Below are 22,047 nucleotides of genomic sequence, written 5' to 3'. Positions count from 1 at the left end.
GCTCTCTTCTGGGCAGACGTTGCTCAGAAAACAGATCTGAAATGGAGGTGTCCCCGACCAGCTGCCGGGAAGACAGGGCTCCCCCAGCAGGCGCTGTGCCCATGGAAACTCGGCTGTCTGTCAGGGACTTGGGCCGCACAGGAACTTGGAACAGGAGTGCCCCTCAACAAGTCAGGAGCCTGCTGGGTCCCCGAAGGCTGGGCCCGGTCCATCACAGCAGGAGTCAATTACTGATGCTCAATTATCGCCTCTAAAAGCAGCCCCTAAGCTCCCCTGGGTCCTGTCGGGCAGGACCCTCCTGGCTTTGCGCTTCAGCACATCCAGCTCCCCGAGTTCCCCACCCCCTCTAGGCTGAGGTGGGGACCACAGAGCACCCAGGGGTGCGGGCAGCTTTCCTGAGCAAGGAGGGGCAGGGCTGGACGGCTGCTGCCACAGCAACAGGAAAGCGGGGCAGCATCGTCAGGTCAGCACCACAGCCCACCCCACTCCTCGCCAGCCCTGCCCCCACACAAGGGTCGCTGCGCTGGGCCCCCAGGGCCGGCGTCTCTAAATGACTGGTCGGCTGTCGTCCTTCTTGAGGCTGCAGTGGTTTTCTAAGAAGGTAACTCATGCTGTGAAATAATAAACAAAAATAGTTCCTGTTTCTGCAATGCCCACAGGCTGGCGTCTCCGACCCTATCCTAGATGCTCACATACACGTGTGCACACCCACACACGTGCACAGCACACCTACACGCATGCACACATCTATATGTACACACGCACATATACCTACATATACACATGCATCCATACCAACATACACATCTACACAACCACACACCTACACATACGCACCCATACCTGCACACACACATGTATTCCTCAGAGCCTAAGTCTTCGGGAGCCCACAGGAGCAGGTGTTGTCACCTCCACTTCTCTGTGGCCTCAGCAGGCACATGATTTGCCTGAGGTTGCACAGTAGAAGGGTCAGCCACTGAGCGGGAATCAGGAACCAGGCCCGACACTGCCCGTCTGACGCCCTGGAGAGCCCCGTCTGTGAGGTGCCAGAGGCATGGACCCCTCGAGTCAGGGGAGTGAACTGTGGGCACCCCACTGCACAGGCCCCGAGCCTGTGCAGGGCGTGTATCAGTTACCTCTTGCTGTGTAACAAACCACCCCAAAACTTGGTGGCTTAAAACATCATCTTTTTATTTGCTCACGGTTCTGAGTCAGCAATTTGGGCTAGTCTCCCCAGGGCCACTCAGGTGTCCACAATCATTTAGTCCCTGGTGTGGCTGTCAGACTCGGAAGTCAGGGAGACGCACAGTGCACACACCCCAGCAAACCACTCAGAGCGGGACCGCTGGGACTCCTGCTCCTCGGCTCTAAGGCAGCACCTAGCTCCGGGCCAGAGCAGGGCTCGAGGACATGGCACGGACAGTAGTGGCACCCCCACCTCCCACCCACTCCTAGTCAACACCCCTCCACAGCCAGCCCAGCCCCTCCCTCAGTGCCTACCCACCCCTTTCTCACTCGGGGTAGTGGCTTCAGGAGGGCAGCAGAAGCAACTGGTGAGAGCAGAAGTGCAGCACGAAGGAGACTGCACTGCAGGCGGCATCGCTGGGCGAGGGCCAGGGCCCCAATCCCAGGACTGTCTACCCTACCTAGGCATGGTGCCCAGGGGCTAAATCTTGTCCTGTTGCAGCTCAGGTTAAAGGCGATATCATGCCAAAAACCTAGAACCAGGCACATCACATTCAAACTGCAGAAAACCAAGATCAAGAAAACACCCCGAAAGAGCCAGAGAACGAAACACCTCTCCTACGAGGAACGAAGACAGGAATTCCATCGACTTCTCCTCAGAAACCATGAGGGAAGAGAGGGGAGTGAAATATTTAAAGTGTTGAGAGAAAACCCCCAAACCTAGAATTCTGTATCCTGCAAAATTACCCTTCGAAAGTGGAGAAATAAAAGACCTTCTCAGACAAACACACACCGAGGAACTTATTGCCAGCAGACCTGCTTTGCAAGAAATGTTAGGGAAAGTTCTTCAGAGAGAAGGAAGATGCTATAGGGAAGAAACGCAGATCTACATAAAGAAAGGAAGAGTGTTACAGAAGGAATGGGGAAGGCAAAATTAAAAATTCATCTTTCTTATTTTTAATTGATCTAACAGATAGCAGTTTGTTCAAAATATAACAGCAACAATACAATCAATGATTATAGCGGATAGATAAATGAAATGAACAAGGGCACTGACACAGGACTGGAAGGACTCAGGGATACTGTGTCATCATAAAGCACTCACACTACCCATGAAGTGGTACAGGTTGATCTGAAAGTGGACTTGGATCAGCTCCAGGTGTATACTGCAAACTCTAGGGCAACCACTAAAAAAAGTAAAAAGAAGTATAACTGATATCCTATGGAAGGAGAGAAAATTAAATCACACAAAATGCTCAATTAAAACCACAAAAGGAAGAAAAAGAGTGGAAGACAAAAATAGGAACCAAGACCAAGGGAAGTAACAAACAGAAAACAGTAACGAATAAGGCAGACATTAATCCAACTATGTCAATAATCACTCTGAATGTCAATGATCTAAATGCGCCAATTAAGACACAGATTGTCAGACCCAACTATAGTTGTCTGCAAGAAACCCACTTTAAATATAAAGACTCATATAGATTAAAAGTAAAGGGATGGAGAAAGATATACCACACTAACACGAATCAAAAGGAAGCAGGAGTAGCTACATTAATTTCACACAGAGCAAATCTCAAAGCAAGGAAAGTTATTAGGGAGAAAGAGGGGCATCACGTAATGATAATGGGGTCAATTCTCTAAGAAGACATAATTTTTAACATGTATGTGCCTAACAACAGAGCATCAAACTATGTGAGGCAAAAAGTGACAGAACTGCAAGGAGAAACAGATGAACCCATTATTGTAGACAGAGACTCTGACATCCCTGTCTCAGAAATGAACAGATCCAGCAGACAGAAAATCAGTAAGAACATAATGGAACTGAACAACACCATCAATCAACTGGATATAACTGACATCTACAGACTACTTCACCCAACAACAGCAGAATACATATTCTTCTCAAGCTCTCCTGGAACATTCACCAAGACAGACCACATTCTGAGACAAGAACACACCTTAACAAACTTAAAAGAATAGAAATCATACAATGTCTGCTCTCAGACCGCAACAGAATTAAACTGGAAATCAATAACAGAAAGATAGCGGGAAAATTCCTAAATACTTGGAGATTAAAGATGAAAACTCAAGAGAAATTTAAAAATAGTCTGAACTAAGTGAAAATGAAAATACAACTTAAAATTTGTGTGATGCAGCAAAAGCATGCCACACGGAGCATCCTACACATTTCTACACAAAATTAGAGGGAAATTTATAGCACTGGATGCAATTATTAGAAAAGAAGAAAGATCTAAAATCAGTAATCTAAGTTTTCACTTTAGGAAACTAGGAAAGAACAGCAAATTATAGTGTTGTTGTTTTTTTTTGTGTGTGTGAGGAAGATCAGCCCTGAGCTAACATCCATGCTAATCCTCCTCTTTTTGCTGAGGAAGACCGGCTCTGAGCTAACATCTATTGCCAATCCTCCTCCTTTTTTTTCCCCAAAGCCCCAGTAGATAGTTGTGTCATAGTTGCACATCCTTCTAGTTGCCATATGTGGGACGCGGCCTCAGCATGGCCAGAGAAGCAGTGCGTCAGTGCACGCCCGGATCCGAACCCAGGCTGCTACTAGCGGAGCGGGCACACTTAACTGCTAAGCCACAGGGCCGGCCCAAGAAGAGCAAATTATAAACCCAAAGCAAGGAGAAGAAAAGAAATAATAAAAATTAGAGCAGAAATCAATGAAACTGAAAACAGGAAATTAACAGAGAAAATCATTGAGACCAAAAGTGGTTGGTTCTTCTTTGAAAAGATCAGTAACATTGATAAGTCTCTAGCCAAGCTAAGAATAAAAACAGAGAAGACACAAATTACTAATACCAGAAATGAAAGAGATGACCTCATTAAAGATCCCACAGACATTAAAAAGATAATAAAGGAATACTATGAACAACTCTATGCCCACAAATTGGATAACCCAGATGAAATGGACCAATTCCTTGAAAGACACAATCTGCCAAAACTCACACAAAAAGAAACAGAGAATCTGAGAAGGCCTAGATCTACTAAGAAATTGAATCAATAATTAAATAATCTTCCAAAACAGAAAGCATCAGGCCCATATGGGCTCAGTGAACTCCACCAAACATTTAAGAAAGAAATTATACCAACTCTCTACAGTCTCTTCCAGAAGACAAAGTAGAAGGCACACTTCCTAACTCATTCTGAGGCCAGCATTACCCTAATACCAAAACCAGACAAAGACACTACAAGAAAAGAAAACTGCAGATCAATAACTCTCATGAACATAGGTGCAAAAATCCTCAACAAAATATTAGCAAAATCCAACAACATTTAAAAAGAATTATACGCCATGACTAAGTGGGATTTATTCCAGATAGGCAAGGCTGGTTCAACATTTGAAAATCAATTAATATAATCCATCATATCAACAAGCTAAAGAAGAAAAATCTCATGATCATATCAACAGACGCAGAAAAAGCATTTGACAAATTCCAACACCAATTTATGATAAAAACTCTCAAGATAAAAGAATTTCCTCAGCTTGATAAAGAACATCTATAAAAACCTACAGTTCACAACATAGTTAATGGTGAGAAACCAGACGCTTTCCTGCTAAGATCACGAGCAAGGCAGGGCTGTCCCCTCACCACTCCTTTTCAAGACTGTACTAGAAGTCCTAGCTAATGCAATCAGACAAGAAAAAGGAAATAAAAGGAATACAGATTGGGAAGGAAGAAATAAAACTGTCTTTGTTCACAGATGACATGATTGTCTAAGTAGAAGATCTGAAAAAATCAACAAAAAACCTCCTGGAACTGAGAAGCAATGATAGCAAGGTTGTAGGACACAAGGTTAATTCACAACACATCATTGAACGAGAAGAACAAAGTCAGAGGACTGATGCTACTCGCCTTCAAGACTTCCTATAAAGCTACAGCAGTCAAGACAGTATGGTGTTGGCGACAGAACAAACAAATAGATCAGTGAAACACAATAGAGAGCCAGAAATAGACCCACACAAATACAGTCAACTGATTTTTTTTTTTTTTTTTTTTTGCTGAGGAAGATTCGCCCTGAGCTAACATCTGTGACCATCTTCCTCTATTTTGTATGTGGGTCGCCACCACAGCATGGCTGACGAGTGGTGTAGGTCCGTGCCTGGGATCCGAACCTGCAAACCCCGGGTCGCTGAAGCAGAGCACACCGAACCCAACCATTATGCCACCAGGCCGGCCCCTACGGTCAACTGATTTTTGACAAACGAGCAAAAGCAATACAATGGGAAAATAGTCTTTTCAACAAATGGTGCTGGAAAAACCGGACATCACATGCAAAAAAATGAATCTAGACACAGAACTGACACCCTTCACAAAAATTAACTCAAAATGGATCACAGGCATGAACATAAACCGCAAAATTATAAAATCCCTAGAAGATAACAGTAGAGAAAACCTAGATGACCTTGGATATGGTAACGCCTTTTAGATACAACACTGGAGGTACGATCCATGACAGAAATATCTGACAAGATGGACTGCATTAAAACTAAAAATTTTCTCTAGAGAATACACTGTCAAGAGAATGAAAAGTCAAGCCACAGACTGGGAAAGATAATTGCAAAAGAGTTATCTGAGACATCTAAAACACACCAAGAACTCTTAAAACACAACAAGGAGAAAATGAACAACAGATTTAAAAACGGGCAAAAGATGTAAAAAAAAACACCTCATCAAAGAAGAGATACAGATGGCAAACAAGCATATGGAAAGATGCTCTGCATCCTATGTCATCAGGGAAATGCAAATTAAAACAACAACAAGATACCACTACACACCTATCAGAATGACCAAAATCCAGATCACTGACAACACCAAATGCTGGTGAGGATGTGCAGCAACAGGCGCTCTCATTCACTGCTGCTGAGAATGCAGAATGGTGTAGCCACTCTGGAAATTTCTTAGAAAATTAAATGCACTCTTACCATACGATCCAGCAATCACGCTCCTTGGTATTTACCCAAAGGACCTGAAAACTTATGTCCACACGAAAACCTGCACGCGGATATTTACAGCAGCTTTATTCATAATTGCCAGACCTTGGAAGCAACCAAGATGTCCCTCAGTAGGTGAACGGATAAACTGTGGTCCATCCAGACAATGGAATATTATTCAGCACTAAAAAGAAAACTATCAAGCCATGAAAAGACGTGGAGGAAACTTAAATGCATATTACTAAGTGAAAGAAACCAGTCTGAAAAGGCTGCATACTGTATGACTCCAACTATATGACATTCTGAAAAAGGTGCAACTATGGAGACAGTGAAAAGATGGGTGGTTGCCAGGGTTAGGGGGAGAAGAATGAACAGGAGGAGCACAGAGGACTTTTAGGGGAGGGACACTACTCCGTATGATAGTACAATGGTGGACACATGTTATACATCTGTCCAAATCCACAGAATGCACAACACCAAGAGTGATCTAGTGCAAACTGTGGACTCTGGGAGATGGTGGTGTGTCAGTGTAGGCTCATCAGTTGGAACAGATGCACCGCTCTGGCGGGGATGCTGACAATGGGGGAGGCTGTGCATGTGTAGGGGCAGGGGGAATACGGGAACTCTCTGTACTTTCTGGCTGATTTTGCCTTGAATCTAAAACTGCTCTAGAAACTAAAGTCTAGATAAAACAAAGAAAGTGCTATCAAGGGAAGTCTTACAGAAACACGAAGTCGAAGCACGGCAGTTGCTACCCAGTGGAGAGGGTGGGTGAAGGAGGCCCTGGAGTCGGGCTGAGGGTGGGCACCAGATGGGCCTCTGCGTGGACCCCGCGTCCAGTCAGCGAGCCTCAGGACTTCCAGCACCCATTGGGAAGGTCATGCTGAGCCCACCAGGCTTGGTCCCGCCTGGCCCTGGGGGGACTGAGGAGCGCTAACAAGGTTGGTGTCTTCTCTCCTGGAGCTCTCGGTCCATGTGGAGGACAGACAAGTGACGTGTGTGCACACAGGCATGCGCACACACATGTGCGTAGTTACAGACCATGAGCTCACGACAGCAGGCCAAGGAGCACAGATAGTTCTCTGCAGGAAGACGCTGAAGCAAGGGGCTGAAGGATGAGGGGGGCTGGGCTTTCCAGGTGGAGGGATGGGTGGGGTGCTAAGAGGTGCCCACGAAGAGGACCAGACAGACGGGAAGGTGGGGTCCAGGAGGGCTTCTGAAAGGTGTCAACCCCCACCCCTGGTGGTGCTTGCAGGGGGAGGCCCAGGAAGGCGCCTACCCAGGCTGGGTCAAGGCTGGGAGCCTGCAGCCAGACCCCAGAAGACAGCTCTGCAGCACCCCTGGTGGTGAGCCGGACCCACGGGCATGCTCCCCAGCCAGGCCTCCTGGTCAAGGAGCCTCCTGGGCCCCACAACCCTCGGCCTTGCCGCAGGCACCGAGCACGCTACCCCTGCCTCCTGGCACCCCACCCTCCTGTCCTCAAACTCCCTGGCTGCCCCGCTGGGCCTCTGCACCAGCCACTCCTCCGTCTGGAACGTCCTTCACACACAGCTACCCACTCGCTCTGCCTCTCTCATCCTTGCTCAGAGGGCACCCTGTCCCTTCTGACCCCTGGCCCCACCCAGCGCCACCCACCCTCCTTCCCAGCACGTCCGCATGCCCTCCACTGTCCTCGGCTCCATGGCTCACCTGCTCACATATTGGCCATCCCCCCAGCCTGGGCTCCATGTGCACTGGGGTCACGTCCACCTGTCTCCTCCGACTCTGAAACAGCAAGGGGCATGCAGTAGGCACTCAACTGTTGTCACATGAACACCCCTGGATGTGGTCCGCTGGGGCCCCTCTCTGGGCTTCCCAACATCTCAGATTTGTTCCCAGAGTACAGGTTCTAGTGCTGGTCTCTCTGCCTACTCAAGTCCCAGCTCAGCCTTACCACGTGGGACGTCAAGGACAGCCTCCCAGGGCTGCCACAGGGCTAAACGGGCAGATCCAGTGCCGACGGGCTCCAGCACGGGGAAGCCCCATGAGGAGGCCAGTACCGTATTGCATCTCTGCACTGGGATTTCAGGAAGGAGGCGAGGCTCCCACGGTGGGCTTCTGTGAACTGGGCAATCAGATATTTCATCTGGAAAGAGTACAGGACGGACAACAAGGAAGTGTAGGCAGGGAGCCGTACAAATGCTAATGATCACATCAACACTTCTGGGGGGTGTTCCTGTAAGATCTCCCTGCCCTCGCTGGTCACCTGCCCTTGGGTGGGTTCACTGCAGGTGAAGTAGAGGTGACAGGAGGTGACACCCAGTCAGCCTGCCATTTCCCGAGCTCGGGCTCTATTTCTTGGGCTCTTATGTCCCATGGCACCTGAGCTTGCCCAAGCCAGGGGGTAAACCCCGAGTGGGCAGACGGTGCAGGTGGAGGGGGTTCCAGACGGCATCGGCTCAGTTCCAAGGGCACCCTGGCCGCGCAGTGATCACTCACGGGTCGTTGCACCCCACTCTGCTCCACAGCACGTCCCCTGGCATTTTCAGAACAGACAAATCAAACTGTAGAGCACAAGGATTCACTAACATTCTTCCAGGTGAACCTCTGATCTAAACGTGGAGGCAAAACAATGATAACACAGATCACAGAGGATGACACAAGGAAATGCCTTCGTGATCTGGGGGAGGACGTTTTCTTCAACAGAACAACAGGAAAACACAAACCGTACAGGGTGATATATGGGCCAACACAGAAACTAGGAATCTCTGTGCATCAAGACGCCATGGAGAATGAAGACGAGTGGGAGGAAACGTGACCCACGTACCTGACACAGGACCTGGAACACATACAACGAGGAAGACAGACAACCGACAGGGACACGGCCCAAGACCCAAACAGACACTTTGCCAAAGGGGAAAAAACACACAAAAAGGTGATCGGCCTCAGTGGACATCAGCGAGATGCCAGAGAAAACCACGGGAAGGGCACCCACGCCCAGCAGGGCAGCGGGAAGGAAACGAAGGAGGCCTGACGGCTCCAGCACCAAGGAAGCTGGAGACCAGCCAGAACCCTCGCCACTGCTGGTGGGAGGAAACTGAGCACAAATACTCTGGAAAAAGTCCTTGATGTTCCCACTGACAGTGACTGAGCCATCCCTGCACCCCAGAGTCCCAGCCCAGGACACACTGGCAGAGTCCCGCACCAAGACACCTACAGGAATGTTCACAGACAGTGCTCGCCTGACCCATGTGGGGACATTTCCATAAAGGAGCCACACGCAAGGGCTCCCTGTGCATGGAGCCGAGACGTGCACCACCTCCCGTGCGGGCCTGGCTCTGGGGAAAGCGAGGGGCTGCTGTCTCTGTTGTTTCTGCATCCGAGCAGTGGTTCATTGTGAAAACTCACCAAGGTGCACACTTGTGCTTTGTTCACTCCTCCATGTGCACACATGTGCACACGCACGTAAAAAGTGCTTCACTCGACAAGTTTCTTAGGAAGGTAACGTTAACCTGGGTTGCCTGGCCACCAACAGGCCCTGTGAGGCTGTCTTTGGCTGCACGGGGCAGGGACAACCCTGGCCAGCACGGCTGGTGCTGCGGGAATGCTGAGGGGCCCCTGCCCTGTGGCGCCCAACTGCAGTGGGGGAAAGACAGGCTGCCAGAGAACAGAGATCCCGTGGAAAAGGAACTAGAAACGCCAGAGCTTGGCTGATACAGACACCCGGTGAGCCAGAGGGACCTGGGCAAGTGCAGTAACAGGCATGCTGCCCCTTCCACAGGCCCTGCCCTCCCCGTGTTCCCGCGAGGCCCCGGAAAACCACCCCAGAAAACCGCGTGTCCATCGTTTCACCTTACACAGCGGCAGGGTGGGGCAAGGGGCAGAGAGGGGGGACCTGTGTCTGCGCCCCGCTCCCGTCCCCCGGCAAAGCTCAGTGTGAACTGGATCAAACAACAGCTCGGCTGCGATGTCCAAGCGGCTTTCTCAAAACCAAAGGAAGCACGAACACTGCGGTGTGTCCAGGGCACCCCCGGGGTCATGGCACACAGAGGGAAGGGAAAGGGCCACAACAGGTGAGGCCGGCATAAGTCCTGGGCTGCCACCCGGAACAGAAGCCACGCTCACAGAGGCGGACACAACGCTTTATTGCCCTTCATCACACGTCCCCGTCAGCCGCTCTACACGGGCTGGGACCCACCTGACGTCACAACTCCGCAGGGCTACCGCGTGGGCTGAGCATCTGCAACTTCCCTTTCTTCCTGAAAACTAGGAGAACTGAGACCAAGTTAAGAAACCTCATTTACAGTCCTCATTTGCCAGTTTCAGGAGGACTGAAACGCAACTGTCCGAGTGTCCATTTGGAAAGGAGTTTATCCTCCCTGGCCAAAGGGACTATCTGCTATGAAAACCCCCTTATCACTTTAATGAATACACATTGACTTCAGATCAGAGGATCTTTAATTACCAAGAAGCATGGCACTGTGATTTCTTGATTATTAAATTGTAAACTTAAAAATTTTTCCTTCCAAGCACTAGGGATTCTAAAGCAAGCCAACCTGAGACTAAAATAATCTGTCTACCTGATCCTCTCTGAGTAAGGACTAATTTTCAGGTCACATAGGAGTCCAGTCCCTACAGTCTCTGAAAAGCCAGAGCAAACACCAGCCGCCTCTCGGTCCCTCCTCCACACAGAAGGAAGTGGAGCCCGGTGAAGGACGAAACATCTCAGGCCAGTCTCCCCCTGGCCCCAAGGATGTCGCAAGCTCCATTTTTAGGCAGAAAATATCTAACAATTTAAGCACAAAAATAAATTCCTATCATATTCCAAGCTGGACAGGAACGCAGGCCACCAGCTCCACCTGGTGGATGAGGCTGAGCCCACGGCACTGAGCAGCGTCATTTTCTGGCGAGTTCCAGCACCTTCTTCACCATGGCCCCGATCCCATCGTGGATGTGGTGGAGTGCGGTCTCGCACATGAAGGCCGGGGTCGTGACCACCTTGTTTTTCTGGTCCACGTGAGCGTCGTGCACAGAAGTTACGGAAAAACACCACCCCACAAGGACGAGAGGGAATTTTAGGCGTAAAGCACCCACCCTGGCCACTGCTCCCAGCTGCCCTCAGGTGCGTGTTCCGCCTTCCTCCTCGGTGTCATCTGAAATGGGGGGCGTGCCTCCTGGTGCAGTCTCTGCTGACAGGGCCCCACTTTCTGTACTGTCTGCACCACGTAACTGAAAACGTGGAATCAGTTTCTGACCAGCATGTACCCAAGAGGAGCTCATCGTCTCCGGGAAGAGAGCACTGGCTTCACAACACGCTTTACAATATCACACCACACGGGACCCACACACACCTGCAGACCAGGACCCCACGCCAGCCCTGAGGGCGGCAGCAGCATCTCCCCTTCTCAGATCAAGAAACTAAAACTGAGACTGTCGGAGTGCCCACTGTGACAAGAGAGTAGCCGCAAAGGTCAATCCAACCTGGGACTCACTCTCAACACGATCCAAGCTCTTGCTCGGTCACGCAGACACCAGGCAGTGACAGCATTGGCCTTGCTTCCACCCTAACCAAGATGTGCGTCCTCAGATCCATGCCAAAGGCCCCGGGTCTGCCGGCCCCTCTGCTCCGCAGGAAGATGGAAAATTTACACCTAAAACCACCTGCAAGTAAAGACCCTCAGAGGAGAGAAAGCCACCTTTGACACAGCTGCATCCTTTACGATACCCAAAAGTAACACTGGTTGTCTCTAGCACCTTCTAGAACACAACGCTGTTCTGTTCCACTGACTCTGGCCCACATGGAAATTGTGTGTGTCCAGCTGTGGAGCCGGGACATTGTCAGCTTGCTGCCTGAGGCTCTGTATGCCCGCAGTGCTCTGCCACCAGCTCCCAGGCCATCATCTCGGCACGCAGAGGACCCACTCGCAGGAGGAACAGGGGCAACGAGGCTGCCTGGGGTCCATACCCATCTGCACTGCTCGGGGGAACTTCCACCAAATAACAACAAAGCCAGGCAGCGCCCCCGCCCCCACTCCTTCCACCTGGGCCTCCATCCTGCCTTGGAGCGCTTGCTCTCTCCCTCCCACAGCAGGCAGCTCCCCAGACCTCCAGTCAACAAGACTGAGGCCGTCTCCTCGCCCCACCAGGGAGCAGGGCTGAACTCCAGTCCCGGGGTGAGCTGAGCGCAGTGCGTGCCCACTGGACGGGCTTGGAGACGTGGCCACAAGACAGCACAGAGACTCACCCCATCACGTACACGCCCCAGCAGCGCAATTCCTGGTTGAAGAGGCTGCCCACGCAGGGCAGCCCCACAGGGCCAGAGGAGGGGTGCCCCAGCGCCACACGCCGCCCCCGCTGACAGAAAGGATATGGTCACTCCTGTTACACAGTGCTTGGCGCCCAGGGCCTTGATGGCCTCCGCAGTCCCAGCGTACGGCCACTTGCCGCCTTCTTCCTGCTCGTGGCCCACGGTGACCTCGACGCCGCTGAGCACTTTGGCCGCGAGGACAGGAGCGATGCAGCACAAGCTGAAAGGGGAAGGCCAGGTCAGCTCAGGGCCGTGCGTGTGGACACAGACCGAGGGCGCAGCACGGCAGCCTGAAGGACACAAGGAACCCTGAAAACGAGCACCGACACGGCAGTCGTGGGGGACGGAGGGCACTATGGCACAGCCTCTGTCAGCTCCAAGAGGTGGAGCCTGTCCCCTGAACCTGAGCTGCCCGTGGTGCTTGTGACCAACGGAGGGCGGGGGCGCTGCACCGTGACTTGATCCTCAGCTGCTCCCCCACGTCTGGAGCCTCTGGGCACCGGGTGCCAGACCGGGGCAGCATCTGGAGAACAGATGACCCTGGCAACAGAGCCGCTGCGAGACAAGCACCAGGCCACCAGACACGGTGTGCGGGGACGCACAAGTCGACTCGCAGCAAAGGCAGCAGAAGGGGGCAGCTGTCTCAGGCCCAAGTTTTGGGGGTGGCTTGTCACAGAGCAACAGACAACCACAGCTGTACTGACCGGTTGTCACCACATCCCCTCCTCCAAAGGGGGACACAAGAAGCCAGGGGACGCAGTTCAAGCAGCAGCCTCATCTTACCTGCCAGTGCACAGAGACGAGTGGATGCCTGGCAGCTATGCTGGCCATGGGAGCCAAGGATCCCCTCCCAGCAGAGCGCCAGGTCCCCTACACACCCACGAGCAGGCCGTTCTAGAGGCGCCTGAGCCCTGCTGGTTCACCCTTGGTGCACACGCCACCAGGGCTGGGCCATCACCGGCACCTGCCCTCGGGGCTGCTACAAGGCTCTGCTTTTCACCAGGAGGCCCTGGCGCCCAGCAGCTCCTGAGCCCGGCAGTTCAGCCGACACAGACGCCTTCAGGCCAGGGGCTGCAGCACGAGAGCACGGGACACCTGCCACAGCAGCTCCAGGCTGGGCCACCCCGTCGTGGGGCTGTCAGGGACTGCTCTCCCTCACCCGGGGTCCACGCGCCCTCCTGACCGCGCCCCAGCCTCCTCCTGGCCACACCATCTTCCCACACACCCTCTTCTCCTGTGTCTTTAACAGCACTTACAGGTTTCCCCCGCTATCCCCACCTGGCTTTTACAAAAGACCTACATCAGTGCCTGTTTTGGCCAAATGAAAGAAATCCAAATAGGATTTTCACTTTTACGATAAAAGGCGAAAAGTGAAAACGGCACTCAGCCATTGTTTTGCAGCGAGCCGTTCGAGAGGCTCCACAGTCAAGCAGACTGCAGTGTTTCAGGCCCTCCACAGAGCCACAGCAGATGGGCGCCTCGACCTCCCACACCAGGCAGACACAGCGAGTGCAGCCGACAGTGACCTGTCTGCCTTGGTGGACCAGACGAGACGCGAACACACGACCCTCCTCCTCTCTCCCACTGTCCTCCTGGTTCCCGTAAGTGAAGCTGCACTGTACATTCAGGATTCCTACCTTATAAGGCTGTGCATCTATCACATCACTCCTGCTTTCTCTATATGTTAGTAGCGTTATAGGTCTCACGTGTTATCTCTATGATTTGGTACGTTATTCTCTGGATCTGGGAACGCTCAAAAATTTTCCCTTACAATTTCATGGTAACTGCTTCTTCATTTTATGCCATTTCAGCTTCTGAAAGGTTTCTAGGAACGCTGTATTTCGGGTAGCTGGGGAAACCTGGATCTGGTTCTACTGTGCTGACGTTAAAGCCCCGTATTGAAGCTGCTGTAGTAAAAAGTCGTTAAAAATGTATTCATGTACTTATTTAAATGTCGTGACAACTGAAACTACTTCTCAGAAACCTACAAGATGAGATTTCCCTCGGCTACTGAACAGGCAAGTCACTGGAACTGATGTCTCGGGAGCATCCGGAGTTGGGAGACTTCCCAGGTAGGGGAAGCCCAGTGCAGGACGCCCAGAAATGAAGGCTGTGGCCACCAGCCCTGAGCCAGGTTGTCTGGGCAACCACCTGCTCTGGTCTTAGGCTGTGGACGCTGAAGCAGGCTGCACAGCACGCTCCTACAGAAGCCCCGGCCCGCTCCGCTCCTGCACGGAAGGCAGGGGATACATAGGCCAGGCAGCAAAGCCAGCTGACCCCCCCACTCCCGGCTGTGCTTCTACTGAGCAGGGTGAGAGTGGGCAGACTGCTCAGAAGGGGAGGCAAGGCACACTGACCTGAAAAGGGCATTTCATGAGTGGCCAGGACAACACTAGTGCTTTTTGAGAGAAAGCCAAGGAAACTGCTATGGGAGGGACTGAACTGAGCCTCCAACAGGGCGGCCGATACAGAGCAGTGTCACGGTCCCTGCCCACCCTGTGGCCCACGGTTAGCGAGGGACGACACTGGCCTTGCTTCCTCTGGGACACACTCAGCTGAGAGACACCTGTTTACGCGAACGGGCAGAATGTCTGCAGGAAAGGGGTCTGTCTGCTCAGCTTCTGTCCTACGTGTTGTCCTTCAGTCAGTCACGAAGGGCCCCAGGTTCCTCCCTGGGCACTCTCCCGCGTAAATGGGTGCTGCTCCAGTGACAGTGTCCTGGGAGGTGAGAGACACCACACAGCATTGTTGTCAGCCACCCTGACTTCCTCAGCACCAGCTCTTCCGAGCAGGCCCGAGTCTGGGAGGATGGAGGGAGACGGCGCTGTGCACGCAGATGTACTCCCAGGCTACAGACCCAAGGCTGGCACCGTTAGTGATCGGGGAGCTCCCTGGACCTCAGGTGAGTGACTATGAGGTCTATGACAGATGCTGACTCTCAGAGGGGACTGTCCTTTTCAGCCCCTGTACCTCATTCACACAAGGGGTTCTAACATAACCCCGTCCTTTCTCGGTTTGCCAACAACACGCCAGCAGGCAGCTGTCCATCCGACGGAGGTCAGAGTGGCCTCTCTAGTGCATCCTGCTGAATTCTGTTCCCAGCTGTCTGTGCACCACTGGGCTCTGGAGAGGACTTCTCCAACCAGCGATGGACTCCAAGGCCACGCGGTCCACGCGTTCCAGCTCACTACGGGACAAACGACGCACTGCATAAAGCAGGACCGAGGGGCGACTGCTGGGACATTCGTGGGAACAGAAGTCTGACGAGATCAGGCCTGATGATGGGGTTTCCATCCCAGGTCTCCAAGAGTCTCTCCCAGTTGCAGGTTATGCCTGGCCTCACCAGGACCGAGGACCGAGGACCGAGGCTCTGACATGAGCAAAGGCTGTGCCAATGCATGAGTCTGGTTGTGCAGGGGGGTGTGAGGACCCTCATGTGTGGCCGTGTCCTTGGCCTCAGTACCCAGTCCTTGGGCCGTGACGTGTGATCGGTGCGTGACTCCAGGAGGAAGCGCAGCTGAGTGACGAGGGGTCAGGAATGCTGCTCACGACAGCAATCAGAGTGGAAATATGAGGGATAGCTAAGGGGCTGCTCTGAGCAAGGACGGGAAGGTGAGGCCAGGCGAGGGGAAGAGGCACTGGTAAAGGCTGGGGGTCAGGCAAGCCGTGACTAGGGAACCTTCCAGAAGCTGATAGAATCAAACTTTCTCCTTCCTGTTAAGTCACCAAAAAAATAAACGTGACCACACACTTTTCAGAGCTGGAAGGCACCTGTGAGATCTTGTGAAACCCGCTCAGTTAAAACGAGGAAAGGCCCAGAGTTTCCAAGCCCACACAGCTCACAACTGCTAAGCTCCCGGCTGCCAGCCAGTCCCCTCCACCCCACCACCTGGCCTCAGACCCAGGCCAGCTGTCACTGGGTCCCAAGTGGAGGCCCCCATGTCCCTGCCAGGCCCGCTCTGGCCGTACATACCCAATGGGCTTCCCAGCCTTGTGGAACTCCTTCAGGACGCGCTCCACGTCTTTATTGACTTTGCAATCCTTCCCGTCCACGGCGAATGTGCTCCTGCCAGAGAGAGGAGTCCTCAGACCCCACAGCTGGGTGTCCACTTGCCACCACCACCCAAACCCACCTCAGAGCTTACGTGTGGTTCCGTCAACTCCTCTGCCTCTGAAATAAGTCACTAATGTGTGTGTGTGCATGTGCGTGTGTGCATATATATACACATTTCTTTGTTGTTTTTCAAAACAGAAAGCAGCAGGAAGAGGACAGCAGAGGCAGGAGAAGAGCAGACACCAGAGCAAATGAAAGCCGTGGCTGCTCAGGCTGTGAGCCAGGACCATGCGGTGCTCAGAAGCCAGCTCGGTAAACCAGGAACAGCAAGACATGCAATTGGCCTAAAACCAGTGACAGATACTGCACTCCACTAACAAGGAAAAGAAATGCAAATCAAACCAGACACCATCTATTCCACCGGAGGAAGGGCAGCGGAGGTTTCTAGATCAGTACCCCCCGCACAGCCAGGGGCTGTGTGCTCATGCATCTCTCTGGAAGGCAATCTGGTGAGACCCGTCCAACTTCAGAGAACACCCTCTGCCCAAAGCCCCACTTCTGGGCTTTCCTCCATTCTGTTTATGTGTTCGACTGCTCTATCCTGGGATGTTCGCAGCATCACACACAAAGGACTGGAAACCTCTTGGGGGAGACGGACGTTCACTATCCTGACGTGCTGACGATCTCTCGGGGTGTGTACACACGTCAGAACTTATCAACTTTTACACCTGAAGACATGTACGTCAATTATACCTCCAAAAAGCTATTAAGATAAAAGAGAGGTGGGCCAGCCCGTGGATTAGCGGTTAAGTGCGCGTGCTCCGCTACTAGTGGCCCGAGGTTCGGATCCCGGGCGCGCACCGACGCACCGCTTCTCCAGCCACGCTGAGGCCGCGTCCCACATACAGCAACTAGAAGGATGTGCAGCTACGACATACAACTATCTACTGGGGCTTTGGGGAAAAAAAAAAAAAGGAGGAGGATTGGCGATAGATGTTAGCTCAGAGCCGGTCTTCCTCAGCAAAAAGAGGATGATTAGCATAGACGTTAGCTCAGGGCTGATCTTCCTCACCAAAAAAAAAAAAAAAAAAGATAAAAAAGAGGGCTGGAAATCACACGTGTCCATCAGGCTTGAGTCGTCTACCCAATGGGATCTGTGAGGGCAGCTGTTGGACAATTAATGGACCAGCACCATCCACGCTGTTGAGTGGAAATACAGAGTGCACAACCACGAGCTAAGAGGCTGCCATCCAGTTAGATTTTTAACCAACCACATGCACGGATCTCGCGGGAAACACAAGCAAAGACTGGGAACAGTGGCAAAGAGGAGCCGGGGTCTCAAACAGGAGGAAATGAACGCACCTGCTGCCCTTAACTCACCCCACACCTTAACAACAAAGCCGCCACCACACAGGAGACCACTGACGCCAGAGCCGGCCTCTCTTCTGGAAAGGTCAGAGAGAAGGGGACTGGCGGCCAGAGGCTGCAGCTTTCTCCAGAGGAGCGTGAGCTCAAAGACACATGCGCTGACCCGAGGCCCACCGCCTCCTCGAACGCCGAGACAGGCAGCCAACAACCCAGCGAGTCAACCAAGGGTGGGTGGTCAGCCATGCTGGGACAGGACCCCGACACACCTCAAACTGCTCCGCCGCCCCCGCCAGAAGCAGTGCTAAGGGTCAAGGGTAAGGTGCAGCGGTTTCTGAGGCCAGCTCATCCTCCCGAGAAAGAAACCCTGGTCCTGAGGAGGTCAAAATCCAGCCAATGGTTCTCTGTGTCGCCTGCCAGGAGGCTCATGAAGATGGCGACATGGGGAAATCACTTGAAAGGCTGGCTTTTGGAAGAGAGAGCGGACATGAGGCGGGGAAAGAGCTCCCAGCAGGAGAAAGGAGCGTGGGCACTGTTTCGAGGGGCTGGGAGACCAGATGGGAACCTGGAGAAAGGAGGCGTTCTGATGCCCGCAGGCGGAGGGAGCCTCGAGGTGTCACAACACGGGAGGGCTGTGAGCAGAGTTAGACTTCAGGGAACGTAACCACCTCTGCCCCTCCCCACAGCCATCTAGGAGGTTATCGGGCTGCTGCAGGCGGAATGGCAACGATCAGCTGGCCAGCTGACCCAGCCAGGTGGAGAGGGGACAGTGAGCACGGGATCCAAGGCATCGGCCCGAACCGCCCCCACCCCTCCCCTGAACAGGGGAGGTCCAGAGAACACGAGAGCCTGACAGAAGCCGAGCGCAAGTTAGGGGACGTGGCTTTAAACATCACCAACATATTCTAACGACTCTCGGGCAGGAAGCTGGAAATACTGGTCAGAAAGGGGGAGATCCAGGGTCCAGATGTGGGGACAGCTGAGCCACGTGCAGAGGAAATTTCTGGGGGAGTACAGAGAAGGGGTGCAGGAGGAGAGAAGGGGCTCCACAAAGGAGCAGCTGGGAAGAACTGGGGCCCAGTGGGCAGTTCCGAGGGCGCTCCGACAGCACTCACAGAGAACTCGTGGAGAGGAGGGAGAATGGGATCCCTTGGGTTTAGTATCTGGCGGATACTGGAACCCTCCGAAAGGAGACCCAGACAGCTCAGCGAGGAGGGAAACGGGTTGGTGCGAGGCTGGAGAACCCGCACAGCAGGAGAGCAGGTGGGCACCAGCACCCTTGCAGAGTCTGAGAGTGAAAGGGAGCACGGGGGGGGGAAAACGAGAAGAAAGCCGTATTCCCGGAGCGATGCCCGGAGGCGGCGGCGGGCACGGCAGGAGAGGGTGGGGAGGGGGTGAGAGGATCCGAGGCATCGGTTTGATCCCCCGCCCTCCCATTTCTGACCCCCATTTCCAGCTGCTGCCAGAGGCCTCCACCAGCAGAGGAGTGAGCAGGCAGAGGGCTGGAGCCCCGGCGGCCAAGGCCACAGAACCCCAGGGATGACCCAGTCAGCAGGAAGGCAAGCCCCAGGGGCTAGCTGTCTGTGGTTACACCCAGATATCTTGTCCCCAGAGACCCCAGGGCCTGGGGCAGAGAAATGTTCTTATCCTTGACACAGGAAAACGCTTGATCCAGGGCCCAATTTGCTGATCTGTTGTGTTTCCATCAAAACACGTAGTCTGGGTTGTTACGCGCACTACACTGCACGTTTAAACCCCCAAAACTGTCGGGCACAGCTGCTTCCCGTCTTCCGGCACCGTGACGGCCATGCGGGGAACCTGCCGTCACCAGAGCAGCAGCCCCGGGCCCACCCTGGGAGGGACGTGCTGGGACACATAGGCATTCCATGGAACTCACAGAAGGAAGACAGAAAGGAACCAGAGAATGGAAAGAGGACCCGAAACCCCCAAGGACGTCACAGCTGTGCTGTGATGGCCTCCCAGGCTTGTGGTCCAGTTACCGGGGCAACAACCCAAAGGGCAAAGCAAGAAAGCCCCCCCCTCCTCCTGCCAGGACCATCACCCAAAGGGCCTGACCGGAAAAGCAGATTTCCACGCTGCCCACAGGAGAGCTGGTGTCTGCAAGAACCATGGATGGGGAGATGGGTTTTGAGTGACAAGACCCACCAGGACTGCAGTTAGAGCGGAGGGAGCCCACACCCTCAACTGCGGCCAGGTCCCCAGAGCACTCAGAAAGGAGTGGGGAGAGAAAACTCCACAGCTTGCTCAGATGTGACTTAGCCTCACCCTACAAAGGTCCCCGTCACAGAGCAGCTACGTGCATCGTCTGGACCCTGAGGCCCCTCACAGCTGCTCACATCACCACCTCGGCCCCATCTACCGCTCCAGGTGAAAAGCAGAAGACCCCAGAGCTCACACACGCACAGGTTTTTGGCGGCTCCAAATCCTCCGGGGAAGATGACAGCGTCATGGTTGGCCGCACTGAGCCGGGCCAGGTCGCTGATCTTGCCGCGGGCAATCCTCGCCGACTCAGTCAGCACGTTCCTGGGAAAGGACACAAAGAGAGGCCCGAAAAGAGGTTCAGCGTGAACCGGAGAAGGGGGCAGGATGGAGCCCATCACCAAACAAGGGGATGTGTTCCCTCGGCCCCAGAGATGCGCACTCACAAGTACATTAGGTTTGATGCCTAGAAAAGGTGACACAGCTACAGTGACATAAGTCTACACTCAAAATGTCTCCTGGAACCCATGGGATCCACACTTCAGAACCCACGCCAAGTTATCTGGAACTTTCTGCATCAATTTGGGGCCACCAGGAAGATAGAAACTCTTCTGAGTGTCCGAGGTAGACACCATTCAGTGCGGGGAGTTGACAGACGAGACAGTGGTAGGAAAGTTAAGAAACTGCTGCTTGGGGTGAGTGAAGCAGGTCCAGGGTCAGCCACAGCAGGAGCCACCACCACCCTCGGCTGTGGGGCCCAGGGCCAGGGGCCCAGGCAGAAGAAACCGCAGGGGCCTTTAGTGGGGAACCACAGCCCCCAGGAGAGAGCTGCGGCCCCATCTCTCACTCTCTGAACACAGCTGGAAGGCGCCTGGAACCACAGCCTCCAGGGGCCCCAGGCCGGGCAGGACAGGAGGGGAGAGCTGGATCTCAGAACGGGCAGGGTCAGGACTGCATGCGCCTCCGGAACAGAAATGCCTCTGGGAGCTAGCTCAGACACGTGGGCCCAAGAGGGGAGCGAGGCGAGCGACCCAAGTGAGATGCACTCCTCTAGTCAAAAGGAAGGTATGAGGACCTGCCAGGGGGAACTTTCCTTTGATGTTTCAGTAAGTATTCAGTAATTACATTCTGAGACTCGCAGCATTATCACAGAACAGCCTGAGGATGACTGCTCTGAAGAAAGATCATTCACATGGACATAGACTCAGCTCAAGCCCAGGATGAAGCAACCACTTGTGCAGGTTCTCCGGGAGTCTCAACCTGCCCCGTGCACGCTCCGGGACCAGAGGGGTGGACCCACACCTGGTTTCGCTCTCAGAAGGCTGCCCCTTGGTGTGGTCAATCACGTGCATCTGAAGCATGTCAGGAGCAAAGATCTGGACCTCGGCACCGCCACGGCTCAGGTGGACCAGGATCCTGCAGGGAGAAAAGCAGGATTTTAGCTGAGTGCCAGGGACAAATTCCTTATGTATGTGAATATCCTATTTGCCTTGCAAAAAGTTATGCTTGGCCTGCTAACAACCCAAACGCCCACAGTTCAAATTCATTGTCACTGAACTAGCCTGCGGAGACCAGCTAGGCCCCAAGCTCCCTTTACAAAACAAGGTACGGAGCAGGGTGGCCCGACTGGTGTCACAGCCTGGATATCTGGGTTCCCAGGCTCCTCTGGGGCGCTCGTCCTCCCACAGGCCAACTGACAGGCCTTGAGGTTTGAGGGAAGCTTTTGGTCACAACAGTAAGTTCATTCTTGGTGCCCCCAACTTTTCCGTTCTAGGGGTTGGAGACAGACATGGCACGTGTAGGGCCACTCCCCGTAGAGCAAGAGGCAACTCACCAACCTGTCCCAGACGCGGGGCCCGAGGGTCTCCCTGTCAGAGGAGGAGGAGGCATGAGGTGCGTGGCCCGATAGAGCCAGGACCACCCTGGTTCTCCGGCTCTGCTCCTCATAACCTCCCCAGCACTCCATACACAACTCCCTGT

At 53.4% G+C, this 22,047-nt stretch overlaps 1 protein-coding gene across 4 annotated transcripts in view; it reads right to left on the bottom strand.

Annotated features, from left to right (window-relative positions):
• The window catches only part of GATD3 (glutamine amidotransferase class 1 domain containing 3), a 33,997-nt gene that overhangs the window by 10,737 nt on the left and 1,213 nt on the right, over nucleotides 1–22,047 (bottom strand). For 2 of the 4 annotated variants that reach the window (XR_009215810.1, XM_058523225.1), the window contains exons 3-5: nucleotides 21,370–21,483; nucleotides 20,272–20,391; nucleotides 16,402–16,494 (exon numbers count right to left, since the gene is read on the bottom strand). Coding sequence is in view for 3 of the 4 variants with exons in the window: in XM_058523225.1 (XP_058379208.1) it covers nucleotides 16,402–16,494; nucleotides 20,272–20,391; nucleotides 21,370–21,483 (327 nt within the window). In the remaining variant the exon portion in view is untranslated. Of the gene's footprint in view, nucleotides 1–10,563; nucleotides 11,147–12,365; nucleotides 12,649–16,401; nucleotides 16,495–20,271; nucleotides 20,392–21,369; nucleotides 21,484–22,047 lie in introns of those variants that run through there. The other 2 variants (XM_058523226.1, XM_058523224.1) reach the window with 2 other exon arrangements.

The sequence above is a fragment of the Diceros bicornis genome, chromosome 27 (assembly GCF_020826845.1).
Source record: "Diceros bicornis minor isolate mBicDic1 chromosome 27, mDicBic1.mat.cur, whole genome shotgun sequence".
In the NCBI taxonomy this organism is placed as follows: Eukaryota; Metazoa; Chordata; class Mammalia; order Perissodactyla; family Rhinocerotidae; genus Diceros; species Diceros bicornis.
This window is presented reverse-complemented; position numbering and strand designations above follow the sequence as displayed.